The sequence below is a fragment of the Zootermopsis nevadensis genome, unplaced genomic scaffold (assembly GCF_977971745.1).
Source record: "Zootermopsis nevadensis isolate Lab colony 2312 unplaced genomic scaffold, Znev_1.0 Znev_ptg000001l, whole genome shotgun sequence".
Classification (NCBI taxonomy): Eukaryota; Metazoa; Arthropoda; class Insecta; order Blattodea; family Termopsidae; genus Zootermopsis; species Zootermopsis nevadensis.
In genome coordinates this window covers 1,655,598-1,677,284 of record NW_028259133.1, presented here as the reverse complement: position 1 = coordinate 1,677,284, position 21,687 = coordinate 1,655,598, and the positions used below count along the sequence as shown (strand labels likewise).

At 37.2% G+C, this 21,687-nt stretch overlaps 2 protein-coding genes across 4 annotated transcripts in view; both read right to left on the bottom strand.

Annotated features, from left to right (window-relative positions):
- Positions 1-645: 645 nt before the first annotated feature.
- LOC110840480 (cationic amino acid transporter 2-like) lies at positions 646-16,008 on the bottom strand. Its single transcript, XM_022085549.2, has 13 exons — positions 15,771-16,008; positions 15,285-15,413; positions 14,270-14,437; positions 13,323-13,427; positions 12,228-12,380; positions 10,470-10,594; positions 9,372-9,469; positions 8,043-8,182; positions 7,119-7,221; positions 5,772-5,932; positions 5,402-5,568; positions 4,059-4,167; positions 646-2,339 (listed from the first exon to the last, which is right to left on the bottom strand). The coding sequence occupies exons 1-13, from the start codon at positions 16,006-16,008 to the stop codon at positions 2,233-2,235; spliced, it is 1,803 nt and encodes a 600-aa protein (XP_021941241.2). The 3' UTR covers positions 646-2,232.
- A 1,382-nt stretch (positions 16,009-17,390) lies between these two features.
- The window catches only part of LOC110840577 (high affinity cationic amino acid transporter 1), a 38,578-nt gene continuing 34,281 nt past the window's right edge, over positions 17,391-21,687 (bottom strand). For all 3 annotated transcript variants that reach the window (XM_022085724.2, XM_022085706.2, XM_022085715.2), the window contains exon 14: positions 17,391-20,747. In XM_022085724.2, the coding sequence (XP_021941416.2) occupies positions 20,551-20,747 (197 nt within the window). In that variant the 3' untranslated portion in view covers positions 17,391-20,550. The remainder of the gene's footprint in view (positions 20,748-21,687) is intronic.

Sequence of the window (21,687 nt, the reverse complement as noted above, 5' to 3'; positions counted from 1 at the left end):
AGCAATGTAAGGTGCGTCCTGAATTTGTTTTCGGCACGTCAGAACATATTTTATCTATCAAACAGTTGTCACAGAAGAGAACGTTTCAAATAAACTGAGAATTGTTAAAATACTGAAAGTAAATTCACTGATTGGCTGATTTTTATTTCTTTATAGGATTATTTATTTTGGTTTGTGAACTGTACATTAAACAATGCAAAAAAATTTTAAACTTCTTACTTCAAATTATTTGTAAAATATGTAATAAGAAAGATTTTCTTTTCTGTTTAAAGGCACGACAACAAAACATAAATAATATCCAAACATCTGTAATCGCCAACGTCTTTTTGCCTTCCATCGCATTTTAGCTGTGCGTTCTAGTAATGAGAGAAACGCAGTCACATGTAATGGCTCATAACATTTGAACATTAAAATTAGACTTGATTCCTCAACAGTTGTGTTCGGTTGATCACCTATCCAAGCGCCCCGTAAAACTGAAATATCGCCTGAGATAAGGGTTTGGCGAGTACCTACAACCACACCTCTTATGACACGCCGAAGTTCTGGGTCAGGCACGGCACATCAATGGGAGAATGTTAGGTTTCAACTTACATTTGTATAATAAGTACTGGGTTAGAAAACATTGCTTGAGTGACGGTCAGTACGTAATTTGCCAGTTGTGGCAGGAACAATGATTTATTTGAATAACATAGATTCATGACTTTATTTCAAAATGAAGAATCAGCCTTGGTCTTGGCTGATTGATTCATAACATTAAAAATAATTTTTAAACAATTTGAAACCTAAACTTAACGCTAGGACAGAAAATAACTTTTCCGGATATGAATTTCTCCAACGCACACGCTGGTAAAGAAACTTACCCCTTGGTCACGTCATTAAAATTTACTGTATTGTAACACTACTGCCCCTTCTTCATTACATTTTAATAGACAGAGTGAGCATGAAAGAGCTCGATTATCATCTCGACACCACGTATGCGACTCACTGAGCAAATATCGAGTCACCGTTAACTCGCGCCTATCTTAAATGAAATGATGCCAATCACTCAGCAAGTTAGCTCATTTGGAAAGTAACAAAATGAGAGGATTTACAAGAGTAAGAAATACATTTCACAGTCACTATATGGAAGAACTGCAGCTCTCGCATAATATATTATAAAAGCGGAACACGAGCTCCGCTTTCAAGTATATAAAATTTCTTTATTGTTTTTCATCCTTCATTGGCCCTGAAGATAACTGATTTTAGATAAAAGCTATTGTTCACAGAGGTAGTCGATGGTAGCACCTCACAGCATGGTGTCGTGAATTCTACTGTTGACGAAGTTAATCAACGAAGTCAGTTTATGCCAAAAAAACCCAACTTCTTTACATTATCACCAACATCCCACATCATTTTTCTACTTGTATCCCACCAAAGTGCTCTTTATACACAATCACAGCAATAAATAAGTACAAATCTATTTACAGAAAGTGTATTTCAGAGCGATAACGCTAATTAAGTCCCTATGTTGCAGATTGTTTAACTATTGCTAGTAAAAAGCTGTTAGGAGCTCTTTACTCTTTAGGTAGAGTGAAGAATATTTTATGGGCAGCCCAGCCATGTCTCTCTGTCTGTCACAACGATGACTTCGGAGAACACTGCTACGATGACCTTGTAACATACCGTCGCAAATTACCACCGTTGGCCGCGACAACATCGCTGTATTTGCAACTCCCTTGAGTGCCCTACTGACTTCATCACCTGTCACGTGGTGTGATAAACAACTCTGAAATTTTGGTGTACGCCGAAGAGTACGGCTTTCAAGTCTTGTTTTCATCCGTTTAATACCTGGTCGACTTATAATTTGAACAGCGGTGAATGATAAATGATAGAAAGATTGTAATTGAGGAGTGGAAGAGAGTTTGTTTTAAAAGTCACTATCCACTTCGTGCAGAAGCTGTGGAAACATCTGTAAATCTCGATCGAGACAGCTGGTCTGAAACCAAGATTTAAATCTAGCACAAAGTAGTAACGCTAATCATTATATGGTAACTTTGATTTTATTATGTTCTAAAACAGAGATGGAGTCTGTAATGGTGCAAGGGATAAAAACAAGAGGCCGAAACGTCCGAACAAATGACTAAGAGGACAGATCAGAGACGTACATGGCATAGGCATGAATCGAGTGATAAGGATATAAAAATGTTTTAGACTAAATTGCTAAAAACCAGATAAATATTATGTAATATAATTTCATTTATGTTCCACTTTTTCTTCAGTGAAGCCCTCATTTACCTCACCATTATTTCTCAAGAGTCGCCATTCTTGCCAAATTCCGTAACCGAAGTAAATTATAAAACCTGAAACAGTAACAGTAATTCATCATCAAGATTTGAGGTTTACACAGCAGTGTAGATGTCACTGCCGGTCCTCTGCATTGTGATACCACGCGGCCCTGTAGACGATTACAAACACTGCCATCTTCACAACCGTGACAGCACATTCTTCGAAGCACTGGTAATGACATACGAGACCACACAGTATCACAGCCATTAGTGCCATCATCACTACCAAATTTGTAGATTAGGTTAATTTGATTGTTCTTGTACCAAATATAATTACTCAAAAATGTGAACCCAAGAAAGAAATTATAAATCCTATAACATTAATAAATGTGAAAGTAAAGTTTGTCCCACTATTAGCCATGTAGGCGCTTGGGGTGAGTGGAGGTATAGCTCCTCTCTTTACCTCGGCACCAGATGGGGGTGAGTGGTCAGCATCACGCCCCATTGTAGAGGAGGCTGGTTGGGCCCCAGAACCGGTCTGGACGCAGAGGCTAGAGGAAAAATCCTCTGCCCCCCGTCGGGGATCGAACCCCGGTCGTCCAGCCCGTAGCTACTGACTGAGCTATCCAGGCTCATACATTAATAAATGTATTTCTTCATTATTTATTCTTAGTTTGTGGTTTCTACTGCTCAGATTATGTAAATGACAGGATGATGAGCGAATGATAATCAGATTTTAAACCGGAATCTTTCCGTTGCAAAGCCGGAGTGGTAACCACTTTATTATGATGTTCAGTATTGACAAATGGATTATTAAAACTGAATTATACATTCTCAAAGGTTTATCTTGAATAATTTAATGGTCCTTCAAGAGATTTTAACTTCACAAAAGTTCACCGTAAACTCAACTGAATTTTATTTCCACAGCCTGTTACGCGGGGTTTCTTGTTTAACTGATGCAACAGCTGCATGTATTCATAGTTTGATATTATCAAGCCCAGGTAAGATATTACTTCAACATAAGCACATATAAAACATTTTAGTAGGTTGGTTTCGAAATCTAGGCAGTCTCAGTTCAGGAATACCACAGCCGAGAAAGTATTTCTGTCTCCCCAGATACGCCTCGTGCAGTGTCTTCTTAAATAAAATTGCTTGCCTCCTAATAATATAAAATTTGTAGGTTTATTGTGTAACTGATACTAATATATATTTTGCAAGGCAATTAGTTTATCGAAAATTAATTTTTAAAATTATATATCTCATTATAATTAAGAGTGAGGGCTCAACACCAACTATTTGCATATCATATGTATGTACTTTTCAAAGTCTGCTTAATGGAAATGTATTGGAAAATGTCTGCCTTAATGTATGTGTGCGCGCGCGCATAAGAGAGAGATAACTAAACTATATTTACACAAACATGACACCAAAACCACCTATTTTCTATACTTTAATAGAACAAGCCAGATTGTTACTCAACACAGAGCAAACATAATGATGATATATCTGTATTTAAATGCATCAGTGATATTTAGGAGGTTTGTCATAACATCACCAACAAATTTCATTTCAAAATTTAAACTACGCTTTAGTGGGTTAATTCATTCATAATGCATTTCCCTTTGTTTTGAGAATCCTTCCTCAGAATACGTAAATTAAATTAAGACTGTACAATATAGAAACAATGAAACAACGAAGCACATTTTTTACAATAGAAAAGTGGGTGATAATTAATTTGTTTCAGTGTGTCGAAAGAAAGAAAACTTATTTTATAGCTGAACAAAATGGACTCACCAATAGCCATCCATACACCAAACCTAATCCACGTTTCAACACTCAGCATCATCATAAGATAAATATTAATTACAACGCTAATCCCTGGAAGCACAGGGACAAGTGGCACCTGTGAAAGAATAAATTGAGATAAAGTTTATTTTTAAGTTGGTAAACCTCCCTAACTCACAAATACAAGAACTGATTGCTGTTTTACATATACCAACACAGTTCGTTTCTGTACGAATATCTCATAGGCATACAAAATGGCCATGTTATAAAGTTGTAGATAGTGATTGTTATTATTTATTTAGTGTTCTGTCTGACGACAGGTCCGTATGAACGGGATCCTTCCATCCTTTTCTCGGACTGGGACCTGTTCATATACGTTCTTGGCAGATGATCCAGAAGTGGTTTGCCATTGCCTTCTTCTGTGTGTGAATGGAGTAATTGTTGGGATGCCACGGAGAAACCGGGGAAGCCCCCGGAGGAAAACTCCGTGTTGCCTAAACCACGGCCTTGCCCAACACAAGTTATAAATTCGGGCACCGTCGGGAATCAAACCCGAGACCCCAGGATTACAAGGCCAGCGTTCTAACCGCTAGACCACCGTGGCCATCATTCATTTATTTAGTGTTCTGTCTGACGACAGGTGCATATGAACAGGATCCTTCCATCCTTTTCTCGGACTGGGACCTGTTCATATACGTTCTTGGCAGATGATCCAGAAGTGGTTTGCCATTGCCTTCTTCTGTGTGTGAATGGAGTAATTGTTGGGATGCCACGGAGGAAAACTCCGTGTTGCCTAGACCACGGCCTTTCCCAACACAAGTTAAGATATTGCATTGTCATCTGTTAAGTGTAGACAACACCAAGTTCCCTCATAAACACAACACATGGAGATCGATAACAAGGTTAATATTCCATATTATAATCCGTATACATCTTTTTGGTGCATTCTGTGTATTATATGTATACAGTTAAGGCCCTCTATTTATAACTATAAACAAATGAAAATGTTTGTGCATTTCAGAGATAACAGTAGTGATAATGGTGGAAAGTACTTAGAATGGAACGCAATTTGCTCCGTTTTCATTTGTGAAAAAGATGAGTATGTAAGAGTGCATGGATACATCTTATTGTGGAAAGTTGCATGAATGTTTTTACATTTTCTGTTACCAATTGCTACACAAATGTGGATGATACTTATCATAATGCTTGCAAAGTACATATGATATGATACGTTTATGTACGTCAGCATTCAGAATGCATGGGAGCAAAGAACGCAAGTAGAAACACCGTGTATTGTAATACTGATTACAGTACATACAGTCATAAATTTTGTAAATATTGCTGTGCATTACCTTGAAGGAAAGTTCCTTTTTTGATGGAGACTGCATCGCAATGGAGACCATGATGGCCAGCAGACAAACTGTGAAGAAGGTGACCCCAAAGACCGCTAATGGATCATAATTACTCAAGGGCTCTGCAGCATGCGCAACACAGGCAGTGAGAGCCAAAGTCCCCAAAACTAACAAATAGGAAAACCAGATAAGTTAAACCATTATTATGAAATGCATGATTCTGCACGGCAGGCTGAGGTTATGAGATGAACAACACATTTCATTTTGTATTTATAACTTAAGATGACACCCTCACTACAAACACCTGATTTCAAGATTTCATTTATCCACTGTGTACCAGTACACAAAATCACCCGTTTTCTATACTCACAGAATATCAACACTTCCCAGGCAACAATTCCACTAGAAAGAGCAGTGGGAGACTTCACTCCCTTGATGTTAAATATCTGTATTAGAACCTCCTTGACATTTCCACAAAAACTGGCTTCAGTACTGTAGTCAATGTCTTCATCTTCATCACTCTTTTCATACCTTGAAATAATTATATATATTTAAATATTACATTTAGCGGCTTATACCAATGCTGAAATTTATTTCATTTTATTCTACATTTTAATATATAATTTTGTTCCTTATTCATTAACATAGTCCCGCGCTGTAGCCACGCGGTCTGAGGCATCATGCTTCGGACCGGCGATATGGAATGAGCGGTGGTTCGAGTCTCGGGGGAGAAGAAATTTTCTCATGAGCTTTCGACCGGTGCCAACCCAGCATCGTGAGGAAATTGGGGAGCTACAATGAGTAGCGTAATCCGGTCAGGAAAGCTAGCAATGGCTGGGGGTTCGTCGTGCTGACCACACGTCACCCTATATCTGGTTGGATGATCGTTCACCTCTGCTTAGGCATGTGAACGTGAGGCCAGCAGTCAAGCTAGTCGGCTTTGGCTCTCTGGAGCTGTTATGCCACGGATTTCATTTCATTCACTAACATAGCAGAGCAATATTTAAGATGACATTTTTATTTCCATATCAGACATTCTTAACCCACAGAAGTTGAAAATATCAATTCTCAGTTTGGCATGCTACATATTCTAATAAACAGACACAAAACATGTGCTGATGATAACTAATCTTCATAGTGTCACAGATTTATGCACTCAGATCATGTAGCCAGCCCCCTGGAAGCAAATCACCTAATTTACAAACAACGAGAAACAGGGCAATATTTCCATGCCTTGCCGGAAACACCTCAAATAACGTAGATTATTCCACAAATAATTGGAAAGTCCATCTCTAGCTTATATAAAAGCACAAGACAGTGGGGTGCAGAGAAAGTTGATGCCATGTGTGTGAACTATGCATGCGAATGCCAGGCATTGACCCAGGAAATAATCAACCGTACTCATGTGATTCGCCCACACCAACACAATGTACAAGTATGTCCCTAAAATGAACATTTGTTCCACAAAGACAGGTTTCAGTGCTGTGAATTTGGCTGTAGTGGCTCAGGTTAGGTCTCATACGAACAAACGAACGACTGGAGCTGATGTTTCAATTAAACTCGCTGAGGGTGAATCGATCCTTGAGTTTGCATTCAGGGACTGAGCTACAATAAAATTTTAGAAGATTTGGACTCAAATGTTGTCTAAACAGGCAGCATTCCATCACAGTGTACAGGATAATATAATTTTCATTGGAAGATCGGATATTTTCTTTACCTTAGAAGCAGAACGCATGCAGCTACTATGCTGTACGCCATCAGTGTTCCAATAGACATCATGTCAACCAATTCCTTCAGATCAAATATGAGAGTCATGAAAGCTGCAAATGAAGAAAAGCACGATGACACCTATTATTTGCCAGCCTGATGATTCAAAAATATGTTTAAACTCTGATACTATCATAATATAATTTATAAAAAAATAAGTTTTATAAGAGGAAACAGTTGGTATCAAAACTAGTCTTCCAATTACTGTAAGTTTATCGACTCCTCAGTCACAAAGCTGTCCTGTGCCCATCCTCTGAAAATCACAAGATCCTTTCAATTCATATATCTATTATTATAGTTGTTTTGGCTATATGAAAAATGCGTAAAAACTTAAAAAATTATAACCATATAAAAATAATTAATCGAGGTAAAAAGTGTAATGTTGGGCATTATCGTATGAAAGCATTAATGCCGCCTTTCAAGTAATGCACTGTGAAAAACAAGATGGCAATTGCTTATTTGACCTGTAAATGAGATAAATATATTGAGAATCTGAACATTCATATGGACAAGGTTCAAGTTAGCAAGAATTTGTTTATAAAGATAAAAAATTCACAGGGTTAGGTTCGGTATGTGATACGATGTTTAAATACACTGATTATTTAAATTAATTTTCATTACTTTACGCACCAAATACTGTTTGCAGAGAATCCATATATACATTTAGAATCACAAATACAGTTTTGTTAATGAAATCCATGTTCTTTAAAATGCATTTTCATTAGACTGTCTTTAAATCAGAATAATATACTGCATACTACTTTGTTTAGTAAGAAATACTGTTCTTATGTTAACAACTTTTAATTTGTTTAGAACACAGAGTTTCGCAGCTTCAGATGTTTCATTGTTAAATTTCTCATAGTGCCATACTAACCTGTGAGTATACCAGCTATTAAAGTCCCAACAACTGGAGTCTGGAAGCGTGCATTAACTTTCCCCAAGAAACGAAATATAACACCATCTGAAGACATGGCATAAATGATACGCGGAAGTGGGAACAATGCACCAAACAGGCTGTGGAGGGGAAAAAGAAAGCAGATGGTGTATAAAACTCCCAAGCTTGGGGACCACCCCCTGCTGGCTACCTCCAGCTGCTTATTCAATACATTCACAGCTACCCTCCACAAGTGAAGACCTCCTCCTCTTCCTAACTAACTAGATTGCTTACCAAACCCAAAGGTTCATCACCGAATTAACCAAAGCCCTCCACCGGACCCTGTCCTGGGCCAACAAAATCCAGTCTCCTTCAACTCCTATCTCCCATAGATCCCGCCTGAGATTATCCTCCCATCTCCGTCTAGGTCTCCCCAGAGGTCTCTTCCCCTCAGGCTTCCCAAATAGTGGACCCAACCAACCAGATGGCTTACGGAACCCGAAGGTTCATCACCGAATTAACCAAAGCCCTCCACCGGACCCTGTCCTGGGCCACCAAAATCCAGTCTCCTTCAACTTCTATCTCCCATAGATCCCACCTCAGATTATCCTCCCATCTACGTCTAGGTCTCTCCAGGGGCCTCTTACCCTCAGGCTTCCCGACCAATACCCAGTGCACATCTCTTGTCACATCCATGTGCGCTACATGCCCCACCCATCTCATTCTTTCGACTTAATCATCCTATGACCTAAAAATGTGCCGTGGTGATGAAAGCCCCACTCAACATCGTATGTAACAGTCAACAGCAAAGAAATGAAATTGCCTCAAATATTGACGTTTGTAAATTCATTCAAAGCAAAAACTGCATATTTAAACTTAAGACTAATGAGAAAAACACTGAGAAACAGGCTACTGATCTTTATCTTTAGCAGGAAGAATGTTAATGTTCATCCCCCTTCTTCACAATTGGCAGCCCTGATTCTAACAAACACTATAACACAAAATCCAAAGCAGAAATACTAAGTGAAAAGATAAAATTATAATCAATGTAGATGTTCTCTGTGATATTTTGAGAAAGAGAAAAAATAACTAAAATCAGATCTGTTTATAACTTTTATTGAAGGTTTCTTATAACATACTGAGTGCGAGGAACTCATAATGATGACAAAATTCATGCATCTTGCATCTTTGTATCTCAGTCCAATATTTCTTATTGTTCTTTTTGTGTGCTCACTGCCCCCCGCAACCTACCCTTCTTGCCATAAGTAATGTTTTAAAGGAAGGAGAGCTTCTGAACTTCCCATACGTGCCTTTACACTGTGATCCTACCTGGTGAGGAGGCCAAAAATAGCTCCAATACTAACAATCCACTTGGCAACTGGCCAGCCTGCATAACTGAAAGCTTCAGGTATTGGACTATCTTCATCCTAGAAAATATAATTCAAAAAATAATTATGCTAGTAAGGAGGTTGGTCTATTACATATTAATATATGTCAACAATTAAAAGAATATTTCAAGAAAAATTTGCAGACATATTCATAATTTTATTCTCAGAGACATCAGTTTCAGAGTTATTATTATGAATCACAAAACAAATATATAATGTAAGATTTGAGGTTTTCACAGCGGTGAGTATGAAGATTTCTGTCTTCTGGGTTGTTGCGCTGTGTAGTCTGGTTGATGTTAACAAACGTTGAATCGCCCTGATGACGGAGGCAGTATGACCTCCGAAACGTTGGTTGACATCGACCAGACTACACAGCGGAACAACCCAGAAGACAGAAATCTTCAAATATATAATGCTTAAGCTTCATATTGCCATTCATGTTTATAATGAAAATAATACAAAGGTCTAATGTCATAAAACATTAAAAATATGTTACATTTACTGGCCCTCAAAAAATTATACAGTATCTGCCACTTTTGTACTTTTCATATGAACAATACAGGAAAAGGAAATTTCAACATCTATTAATACACGAGCACTGGCCAGACTTTTATTCCATGGTCAACAGCATAGCATTATGCCGTTGTGAATTGCATGAAGCTTGAATGCACGTAAGACACAGTGCAAAGACAATAAAGGTTAATAAAATTTATACGCAGTAACCCTCATATCTAATTTCCTAAAAGTTTCTCCACTTGTTCAGAAGTTACTAGTGAAAAGTAGGGACGTAAGAGGTGCACAGACGTTGGTGCTCTGTAAGACCCTTCATTAGGAGACAGAAAAGGCCAAAAACAGAACAAGTATTATCAGTATTTATCTAAAATATATGTAATGCACCCAATTAAATGTGGTCAAACATTAAAAATTAAATAACAAAACATTCTTTTGTGATCCCATTTCCTGGCAAATTTCTGAAACACCACCAACCCCCATGTTCTACTCAACAGTTTCATGAATTATGTTACAATCCATATCTTACCTGGAGGTAATATGGGACCATGAGGGTGAGTACAGATGAGACTCCAAAGTAGGCAAAAAATATTATTGTCAGTGAAGCCACAATTGCTATAGGAATTGCCTTTTGAGGATTCTTTGCTTCTTCACCTGATGATAATATATAATTTATGTATCAATACCTCCATAATAATAACATATATATTATCTGCATTTTTCATGTTATATTTTTGATGTGTGTACGCCTTCTTGGGTAAACTAAGTAACTGCATTCTTTCTTAAGGCTATAAGACTATTCTAATACCATAAACTGTGTTACAAGAAAAAAACCTCATTTTCAACATAATTCAATTTTTACACAAAAATATATACGATGTAATGCAAATATACATTTCAATAATATTTCCTATGAATTCAGATACATGGTATTATCAAAATATTTTAAGACAGCAACTTGTTGTAGATCAGTGGCATTCAACCTTTTTTGTTCACGTACCCACAGATATAGTTTCTCTTCAACTTTGTACCCCCAAAGTCGTTGGTGTATAATTGAAGTTATGACTAACTAACTAAGTAGACGGCTTACCAAACCTGAAGGTTCATCACCGAATTAACCAAAGCCCTCTACCGGACCCTGTCCTGGGCCAACAAAATCCAGTCTCCTTCAACTCCTATCTCCCATTGATCCCGCCTGACATTATCCTCCCATCTACGTCTAGGTCTCCCCAGCGGTCTCTTCCCCTCAGGCTTCCCAAACAGTGGACCCAACCAACCAGATGGCTTACCGAACCCGAAGGTTCATCACCGAATTAACCAAAGCCCTCTACCGGACCCTGTCCTGGGCCAACAAAATCCAGTCTCCTTCGACTCCTATCTCCCATAGATCCCGCCTGAGATTATCCTCCCATCTACGTCTAGGTCTCCCCACAGGCATCTTCCCCGCAGGCTTCCCAAATAGTGGACCCAACCAACCAGATGGCTTAGTGAACCCGAAGGTTCATCACCGAATTAACCAAAGCCCTCCACCGGACCCTGTCCTGGGCCAACAAAATCCAGTCTCCTTCAACTCCTATCTCCCATAGATCCCGCCTGAGATTATCCTCCCATCTACGTCTAGGTCTCCCCAGCGGTCTCTTCCCCTCAGGTGCACACCTCTTGCCCCATCCATGCGCGCTACATGCCCCGCCCATCTCATTCTTCTCGACTTAATCACCCTGACAATACTGGGGGAGGAGAACAGATTTTTAAGCTCGTCATTATGCAGTTTTCTCCATGCCCCATCTACTTCTCTCCTAGGCCCAAATATCCTCCTCAACACCCGATTCTCAAACACCTGCTATGTTAATTGAAGTTATATGTAGTATATAATCTACATCTAAAACAAATTAAATAAATTGCATTACTGATTATTCAGTGCATATCATAAAATAACATATCCTTTTAAATTTCACGTACCCCAGGCTGAATACCACTGTTCTAGGTGACCACTGCCTTGATACTAGAAGCAGTAACTATTTCAAACATTCTAAATCTTTGCTGTGAACAGAATAGTCACATCATTGAGGCTGAGAGAGAAAACCGATGATTCAGCCGCATTTAGCTGCGCGGTTAAGATTGGGTGATGCTTTACTTCCACACTTCCAAACGCTTTCTTGACTTGTATTTAAATTCTGTAATAATATCAAATCTAACATATCTTGACAAAATGAAAGCAGCACAAGCGTAAAATTATAATAAAAGTTGTATAGAATGTAATATCTTTCTTGTTGTGATGTTAACTCACCCGTTGTTGCAACGCAGTCAAATCCAACAAACCCATAAAAGCACGTGGCAGCACCACTGATCATTCCAGTGACTCCATAGGGAAAGAACCCACCTTCGCCCCAGTCACCAGGGGGAAGATCCTCTTTAGGGATAGTCCAGTTGTCTCCACTTGCTAAAATTTCAAAATGTGTCATAAACTGGTACATATCAGAGACGTCATAGATATATCATGCTCTTAACATTACAGAAAAAAGCTATTAATACATTATCAAATCTAAAACTTCTTGACGATGGTGAAGAGTCAATTGAATAAAAATTTACTTGGATATTATCCATCGTCTAGTAAATTATAAAACGTAAAACGAAGATAGGGATTAGCTCTATCTAGTGGGCCCAACTGTGTAGGAACCTGAAGACGGAGATAGAGTCCCATCTCTGAAACGTTTTATATTTACTAGACGATGGATAATATCCAAGTAAATTTTTATTCTATTAATACATTATTTAAAAACTGTACTTTCATTTGACATTCTAAAACCATCAGAATATTTTGACAAATGAGGGGCACGTTCAAGAGAAGTTAGTAAAATTTATGGCTATGAAGAGCTACCGGAAGGAAGGCGAGGCAGTTAATTTACTGAGCAACAGAAGTTTTGTGATGGATGACTTTTTGCTTTATTTTATACAGAAAAAAAAATTGTGCAAAGGAGATATATATGAAAACTAAGAATTGTACTCTCACTGCATTCATTTTAATTGTAAACTAACAAGAACCCTCAAGTAGTTTTGACATTTATACACGTATTTAAGTCCACTTTAACTTATGAAGCTTAGTAACAGCACATTTCACGAACAATATTCATCTCGTTCAAAGTATTCATTGCACTAACTACAGGCCGATAAATTAGATGTACTGAGCTTTACAGTCAAACAGTGAAATACCTGAATTCACTTGCCTTGCTTCGGGCTGTTTGAGATAAAACAAAAGCAGAGTTCTAGTGGTTCATGACCAAGATGAGACTTCACAGATATGTAAGTCATCATCATCTTTTTCAGTAACAAATAAGCAAATCAAATGTGGGATCTTACTAGGAAAGGGGTAATACTCACTCACATTTGAATGCTCCTGTGATAATCACATATAATACCACACCTATATTTAAGAATGTGAATAGGTTGTTTACTGCTGAAGATTCCTTGGCACCAAAGGCAAGTGCACCTGAAATTAGAAAAAATGTCATTTAACTCTTAAAGTGAAGCTTTCAAGCACAGAGTTTTTCACATAAGAAAGAGGCTACAAAGTCAGATTTGATTAATAAAGGATTAATCTAGGCCTACAGGCCAGAAGCAGCCTATGACAATAGTCAGATATTATTAATAATTCAATTCTAAAGGGTTTTGACGACAGTAGATTACACTTAAAATTCTTTATTAATAATAATAAAGCAATTTATTAACTTTTAATTTCTCATAAGTAGTACACAAAAAATTAAATATTATCCAGATTTTGATAGACATTGAGATTCCTAGTACATATATTTACCATTTTTGTTTACTACTTACAACTGGTATGATAAATTTGAGAATGTTCCACTCCAGATACAGATCAATGCAGTCTTAACACCTTGAAACTTACATACACAGTTTAGGATATTCTATTTAAATTATTTATTAATATTGATATTTTTGTGTGTTTGCTGTATGTACAATATATGTTTTGTCTCTGTTAATAGGTGACCGATATTTAACAATGATGTAACTATAAAATGATTCTTGTAATTTCCTTCAGCCTGTTATTACTTGAAAACAGACCCATCCAGCTTCCTCTGATTTAGATTCAATTTATGCAAAACATAATCTAATTGTCGGTGAGTTTTCAAGGAAGACAATGTACCAGGAAGTTAGTTATAGGTTAAATTAAATCATTTTCAGAAAATCATTATGCCATTTTCTTCTTTTAAATAAATGTATTAAAATTAAAAGTCAGGTTGTATCATATTAACAGCAAAGTTCCTCTAATTCTCATATATATTTTCAAGCTTCAAAACGTATTCCACTTACAAACAAAGAGCAATGTCATGCCACAAGCAAAGAAGTCTGGGTATTCTGCAAGCCTCATTGAAAGAACTTCAATATCCATTGGCATCGATTCATTAAAAGCGTTTCGCATTACACCATCAGTCAAGCCATCGATGTATGAACTCAGACCACGAGCCACACTTGCTGCACCTATGGAACAATCAGTTACGAAATTAGAAAAAGTTCTCATGAGCTGCCACACTGTTTTAATGATACGACAACTTCTGAAGTCCTGCGTTAAACTAACAGATGACTGAACATGGATATCTAAGTTTGAAGTTCAAAGCTCTTCCTGCTGTCCATTCATAACTTCTGTGATGACAAAAAATAGGTACTTTCATTTGAAAAAGAATATTTTGTCATGAAAGGAGAAAAATCAGTGTCAACAAAATACAGTACATTTGTTGTTATTTATTCCTGGATTTTTCCTCCTTCCCTAACCTCACTTTATTACCACTACATTTTTGTTTAAATGCTTACTTTAATGAATGTCTTGAGTGGATTTCAAAATGGCAGTAAGGAATGAAGTGCCAGATGTGAACAAGGCCTTCAGCATCTCTGTTACTCATAGTATGTACAGCAAATCAAGGAAATGGTATAATTGTTAGGAACAAACAAAATGAAGGAGAGTAAAATGGTGGAGTTAACCTGGGGATCCAGTATGCAATTATGTTGGACTATTTGTTCTCTTTGATTATTCAAGTCTTCTATTCCTTTCATTAAGCTGAATAATTGAGAGTATACTATAAACTATTATTAACCTTGATAGGAAAATTCAATTTTTGGATCAATGATTTGCTAGCCTGCTCCATCCACCCTAAAATTATATCCAAGATATGATCCTGACTTGACTGTTTAGTATACAATTACAAAACATGAAAAAAACAAAATGGCAGAAACGTTTTGTCTTCTTCGATGTATATTCAAAGCTGTTGATAGATAAAAAGCCACAATGAAAGGAATTTTCCTTGTGAGTTGGCAGTTCAAAAGTACTTACCAATTGAATACTCAAGAATAAGATTCCAGCCAATGATAAATGCCACAAGTTCCCCCACACAGACATAACTGTAGACATACGCTGAACCTGCTCGAGGAACACGAGCACCAAACTCTGCGTAGCACAGGCCTGGAAAACATTATGAGACAACAATGCACTTGGTTCAGCAAGTTCTGCTTCTTACTCCACAGATGTCGAGATATAAAGCTTTGGAGAAATGTCAAACACGTGAACTCCTAAAACTGTAGAACTAACACAACACAGGTGTGATATATCTCCAGATATCAAACAAAACAAAACAAAACCTCAATCTATTTGCTTGATCAGTTCTCTCTGTAACAAGGACGACTGTCTTCTGGGTTGTTGCAACATGTAGTCTGATAGAATTTTACCAACGTTTCGGAGGTCCTTGCTGACTCCATCATCGGGGCCCAACACGGCGCAACAACCCAAAAGACAGCCATCTTCATATATACCCTATATTACCTGCAAACACTGATGCAATCGCAGCCAACAGAAATGAAAGAACCACAGCTGGACCTGCTACTGTTTTTGACACAGCTCCAGCCAGCACATACAGACCAACACCCAACGTACTGCCCACACCCAACGCAGTAAGATCAATGGCATTCAGCTTCCGGGCCAATTTTGTTTCAGACAATGTTGAGTCCTGGAACACTTTCTTCTTATTCAGCTTCCGAACAAACTGAACTATAGCACTCATCGTTAGTGTGACAGAATACTTATTCAATAAAGCAGACAGCAAAAATATGTCAGGACACTGTGATTACAATATTATATTTTTCTTACTTTTGCTTTAGAAAAAGTATATTTACATGTATGTCACACATGATCTGTTACATTAAATTATCAATCATTACCTTGGCAGAACACTGATTATAGATAAAATGTCAATTTCAATTGATAATAACAATTATCAACAACTCCAGTGACGCAGGTAAGTTATCTCTCAGAGATGTGCTCCAAATCTGTATGAAACCAGATTATATTTTATCAGAAATCTGTATGGAATCAGATTAAAGTTAACCAGAAAAATTCTCTGCACTCTGTGTGCGTTTCAATTATATGACATGTAACATACATTAATGAGTGAAAGTATTTTATAATAATACATATTATTTAGAGAAATAATCACTCTTTATCCAGAGTGTCATATAAAACACATACATACGTACACTATGTGGAGAAAATGCAGAGTTTGGGAATACTGAAGCCTAGGATAAAGCTAATAAAGATTTCAGGCAATGGGCCACATGGTTAACCCTTAACATACAGGCAGCAAAGACTTCATCTGCCTTTCAGAGCAAGAGAATAAACATCCAGCTGTTGAGACTTTTAATTAACATACATGAACAGGTGAATTTCTGACCACATATTATTAACAATATCCTTGATTTTGACACGCACACACCGATTTCACTTTCTGTGCAATGTACATTGTTACTAGGTGGACTTAAATCTTAGACTTGATGATGTATATCGGACATTTTGGAACTTTTTAATGATATTTACAGATGAACTTTTCACAATATTCTACCAGCTCTATGGTAGAGGGGTTGGCACTCCTGTTTCACATTTGGTTGTCTCATGTTGAAATCTGCACCTGGGGGGCTGATACCATGACTCAAGACTTTTAGGTGCATTACTTAGTCTTACCAGGCAAATATCGGTACAATAGCTCAGTCGGTATACTGCCTAAGTTTGGATTTGGTTGTCTCATGTTGAAATCTGCACCTGGGGGGCTGATACCATGACTCAAGACTTTTAGGTGCATTACTTAGTCTTACCAGGCAAATATCGGTACAATAGCTCAGTCGGTATACTGCCTAAGTTTGGACTGAACAAACAGCGTTCAGTCCACAGCAGAGAGCAAAGGATTTTCTTCTGAAGATACATCAGACCATGTCTACAGTTTCCATAAGCAATCCATCTATTAGAACTGCTTATATCCCAATACACACTGAATCACTTGCCAACTTAAAAAACTACATTTTTTTAAGTTATTGTATCAACTAACAGTAATGCTATTTTTGTAAATAAATAAGTTTATTCTCAGTAGCAATAACCACTGATTAACTTGCTGGGTTCCATTTGATATATTGATTTATTAATCCGCTGATACAAATAATTGTTCATGCTTGCACTTCTTTAGCTATAAATCATATATCTTGCTTGTTCAATCTTCAGCTTAGATTCCATACTGATATTAATCATTTCATTCTTAAAGTCTGAACACTCGAAAAATGAAGTTTGCACAGCTTTCCAGCTCCATAGCTTCCACTCAAACAACAATCAACTTGAAACTAACGGTCCATAGCCAACTCATTTTGTTTATATAAAGGAAACAACGCATGTGATAGAAAGACGCACACATGCAGCTTAACCCCATCAGCCTTCATGCATGACAGCATTATTTTTATTTCTAATAAATTAATTGGTTTGCACCTTCGGAACATACCACAAGAATGACGATGTTCCGAGAGAGAGGCAGGGTTATTCAATCATGAATATATCAGGGAAAAAGAAACTTGGGGTGTTTATATAACAACTTAAAATTTTGTGCAAAATGAATTTATTTCCTGTGAAATAAATAAACGGTTGCTTCCATATCCCAAATGAAATTGCATTAATATAAGTTTGCCAGCTTTGGAACCTGGTTAAGATTTCATGCTCTTTTAACTATTATAATGAGATCAAAGAAATTATATTAAAAAAATCAAAAGGAAATGTAAAGAAAAAAAGATTCTTTGAAGATTCTGGAATATAAAATAAGTATATACAGTGAAACCTCTATCCATCGTTCCCGGAACTATCGTTTTCCCGGATGCATCGTCCGTTTTGTTCGGTCCCGAATACATCCCATATAAAATAATGTTACATTTTCCCGCTTCTATCGTTCCTCGAACTATCGTTTTATCGCATCTATCGTTCAAAAATCTTAGTCCCGGCCCACAATTTTCCCGCAATGATCGTTTCTGAGAATTTAAAATGCTGGGTTTTGAGATAAATTAATACCGAAAGACGCACAATGTTTTTGGAATACACAGTAGTGGTAACCTGTTATGTCGCCCAACCAGCACATTCTTTTGGAATGAGGGTCAGCGGTGCAGGGGTGATAGTTGGAGTGAATGGCATTGTCAGAAATTTTACGATTTTAATTAGGGTGCACTCATATTTCGTTCCACCGATGCCAGATGGCATGTGCAGTGTGAATTTCTTCACAAATGCTTTTATTACAAGTACAAAGGAAAGGCTGGCGGCACTTTTCATTCTTCAGGTTCATCTCGTTTCCAGCGGTTCAGTGGTACAGTTACGTTTCGTTGAGTTCGGCAGTAATAGTATTACCATTCTTCCTGTTATTGTTCGCGAAGGGGGTGGGAGTGGTGAGGAAGAGGAAGACAACGAATGCGAGCCCGAAGCTTTGCCGAGTTTTGCCGAAGCACACGCTGCATTGGCGAAAGTGAAGTCGTTCTTTTATGCGCTTAATATTAGTGAACGTGACGAGGAAAACATTTTGAACGTGGAAAGTGCTCTGTTTGGTCTAAAACGTAAAGTTTCGACAAACCAGTTGTCCATTAAAGACTTTTTTTGGTAAAAAGAAGTAACTTTGAAAGAGAAACATTGTTTTTTTTAAATTTTTAATGCTTTCCCGCATCTATCGTTTTCCCGCATTCATCGTTTTTATTTCCCACCCCCGCCGAAAACGATGCATCGAGGTTTCACTGTAATACCAAAACAGTTGATCTGCTTCATAGGCCTGAAGGCCTTGTATCTTATGGCTATTGGCCCATTCTTATATAACCTAACAAGCAAACATGTTTAAACTGTAAACACAATTGCGATTCAGCACTGTGTAGTCTGGTATACACTGACTAACACTGCAGAGGAGCTTACTGCCTTCATCATCAGGGTGATAAGACATGTGCAGAAAGGCGGTAGATATAGGAGTAAGATGGACACGGAAGAGCCCTGATTGAACCAATGGGAGAGGAGAGAACTGGAGTGAGGGCAGACACAGTAGGAGAACCAATGGGAGAGGGGGAACCACAGAAAGACCACATGGAAGACAGAATCAGCAAATTTTCTACCACTGGAGCTCTACCTACCCTCACTTCCTGCTGGTCCAACCCACTCCTATATTTACCACAACCCTTCTGTGAACAGGTTGTCACCCTGATGATGGAAGCAGTACACTCCTCTGAAATGTTGGTCAGTATCTACCAGACAGCAATCTTCACATATACTTTAATTTCATTTTTAGTTTTAAGTAGTTCAAAGAATAAGAGCCCTATTTAATCACTTATTTGTTTGTTTTTACATTTACTCATCTGCTTTTTATTCACAGTACTAAAGTATCCAAAATTATAGCTCAATTTCTCACACCTATTTATAAAACTTCTGGTCCCTTGAGGTCCTTAGAGAGATTCCAAATATATTTAATAAATTATCACACCAAGTGCCAACCAACAGAAAGCATGCAAATACTTCAACTGAACTTCATTGTAGGATTTCTGGTTCTCATGGCAATGGGTACGAAGATGGCAATTTTCTGGGTTGTAGCGCTGTGTAGTCTGGTACAAGTTGACCAATGTTTCAGAGGTCCTTTCTGCCTCCATCATCAGGGTAATGAGTGACAGAGGCAGCAAGGACCTCTGATATGTCGGTAAACTTACACTCAGAAAATAACCGCCTTTACACTTCATTGTCTAAATATCATGCAAAATAATATTTTCATATAAAAGAGAAGTAAATTCCACAAATTAAAGGTTCCATATTGTCAATGGAATTTGTTGGTAAACCTCACATAAAACTAAAGGACTGAATTCAGTTTTAAGAGTTTTGTAAGTTAGTAAACTTGCATTTATAATGTGATATGTACAAATTCAATGATACCTGATAATGGATGAATTAGCTTAATTATAAATGCAGTAGAAACATAAAAGCTGTGATACAGCAGATGGTCACCATTACACTAAAAAATTCTAACAAAACGAATTCAATATTACAAAATTCCCAATTGTTCAAATATGTTGGCATAGTAAAAGGGAGTTCCACATCTGAAAGCTTAAAATAATAAAAAATACCAATACCCATTAAAATGTCATATTTGCAAATGCAATATGTTTCATGGAGTAAAAAATGGTTAATAGCTGTTTGTGTCCAAAAATCTCAACACGGTGAGAAGCACGATTGAAGTATGCTGATACGGTGCACATCACACAAATGGCTACTCCTTATCACAGTTTCATAATGATGAGTTTTGAGAATTATCAAATGTACTACTGAATGACTTGTAACTGCAGTTTTCTTGTTGTGAATCTGCTTTATTCTGACGTTCAGCGCCAATTTGATGAACAGTAAGCTGTTTGCTTTCTCCTTTCTCCCTTGAAAGTTTTCCTTCTTCGCTATTTTTCAACCCATAGAAGAAATATATTAGGAAACCTGCAAATGGAAAAGATATTTATATTATTAACAGTACAGCAAATATCAACTTGTTTAACACTGTCTTAGCAGTGTGCTACTGTAACACACGGACAGCTGGACTGCTCAAAAGCCGTGATGCACAGCTGACAGAGGTTATGTTAACATTTCTCTCCTTAATTTTAGACAAATACATATTAGGTAATTAAGAGCATTGTTTTCCCCCAATATTTTGTATTTATCCACAATACAAGTTTTATTTCTGACTCGTTGAGTTTCCTTGTTCCATTCATGCCTATGACATATTCCCAAACAGTAAAGAGAATACTATAAATTATCTTGGCACAGCACACTGGTTGAAGTACGGACACATTCTTTTAAATAGAAACAAAATCATAAAATTGTTGGACATGGCTTCAAACAATTCCCACCTTTCTTTCTACAACATGCATCGTCATGACAAGCATATACGAGCATGTGTACAACAAACATACATACATCTTTATTACATTCCATGGATCCATAAGTTAGTCAGATGACAACAGGATGTAGAATAAGTCATAATAATACAATACATGTTATACAAATACAAGTCATTATATAAATGTCACAAAAATACAAACAAAGGGTTCACATGAAGTAGAGATAAGTTACAAATAAATCCACCCATTATATACAATAGATAAATTACGACTTACTTGTAAACATTAGAAATTCATCGACAGAGTAAAAGGAGTGTGTAATTAAGTATCTTTTTAATGCTACCTTAAATTGCTCCTTCTTATTTACAAGACTTGTGAGATTTGATGGTAGACTGTTGAAAATGTTGATCCCTGCATAATATGCACTCTTCTGAAAACATGAGAGGTTGGCAACTGGTCTATGAAGCTGATTTTTATTCCTTGTGTTGACGGAGTGTATAGCAGAATTAGTTCGAAAGAGTTCTTGGTTATTTACAATA

What these genes read in the sequence shown, in the direction of transcription:
- LOC110840480 (XM_022085549.2), bottom strand. Translation starts at nt 16,008, where the DNA reads ATGAGTGCTATAGTTCAGTTTGTTCGGAAGCTGAATAAGAAGAAAGTG. An exon ending in AATAGCTGGTATACTCACAG is followed by an intron (nt 7,222 to 8,042) that starts GTTAGTATGGCA and finishes CTTCATTTGCAG; the next exon opens with CTTTCATGACTCTCATATTT. An exon ending in GCATGCGTTCTGCTTCTAAG is followed by an intron (nt 5,933 to 7,118) that starts GTAAAGAAAATA and finishes AATTATTTCAAG; the next exon opens with GTATGAAAAGAGTGATGAAG.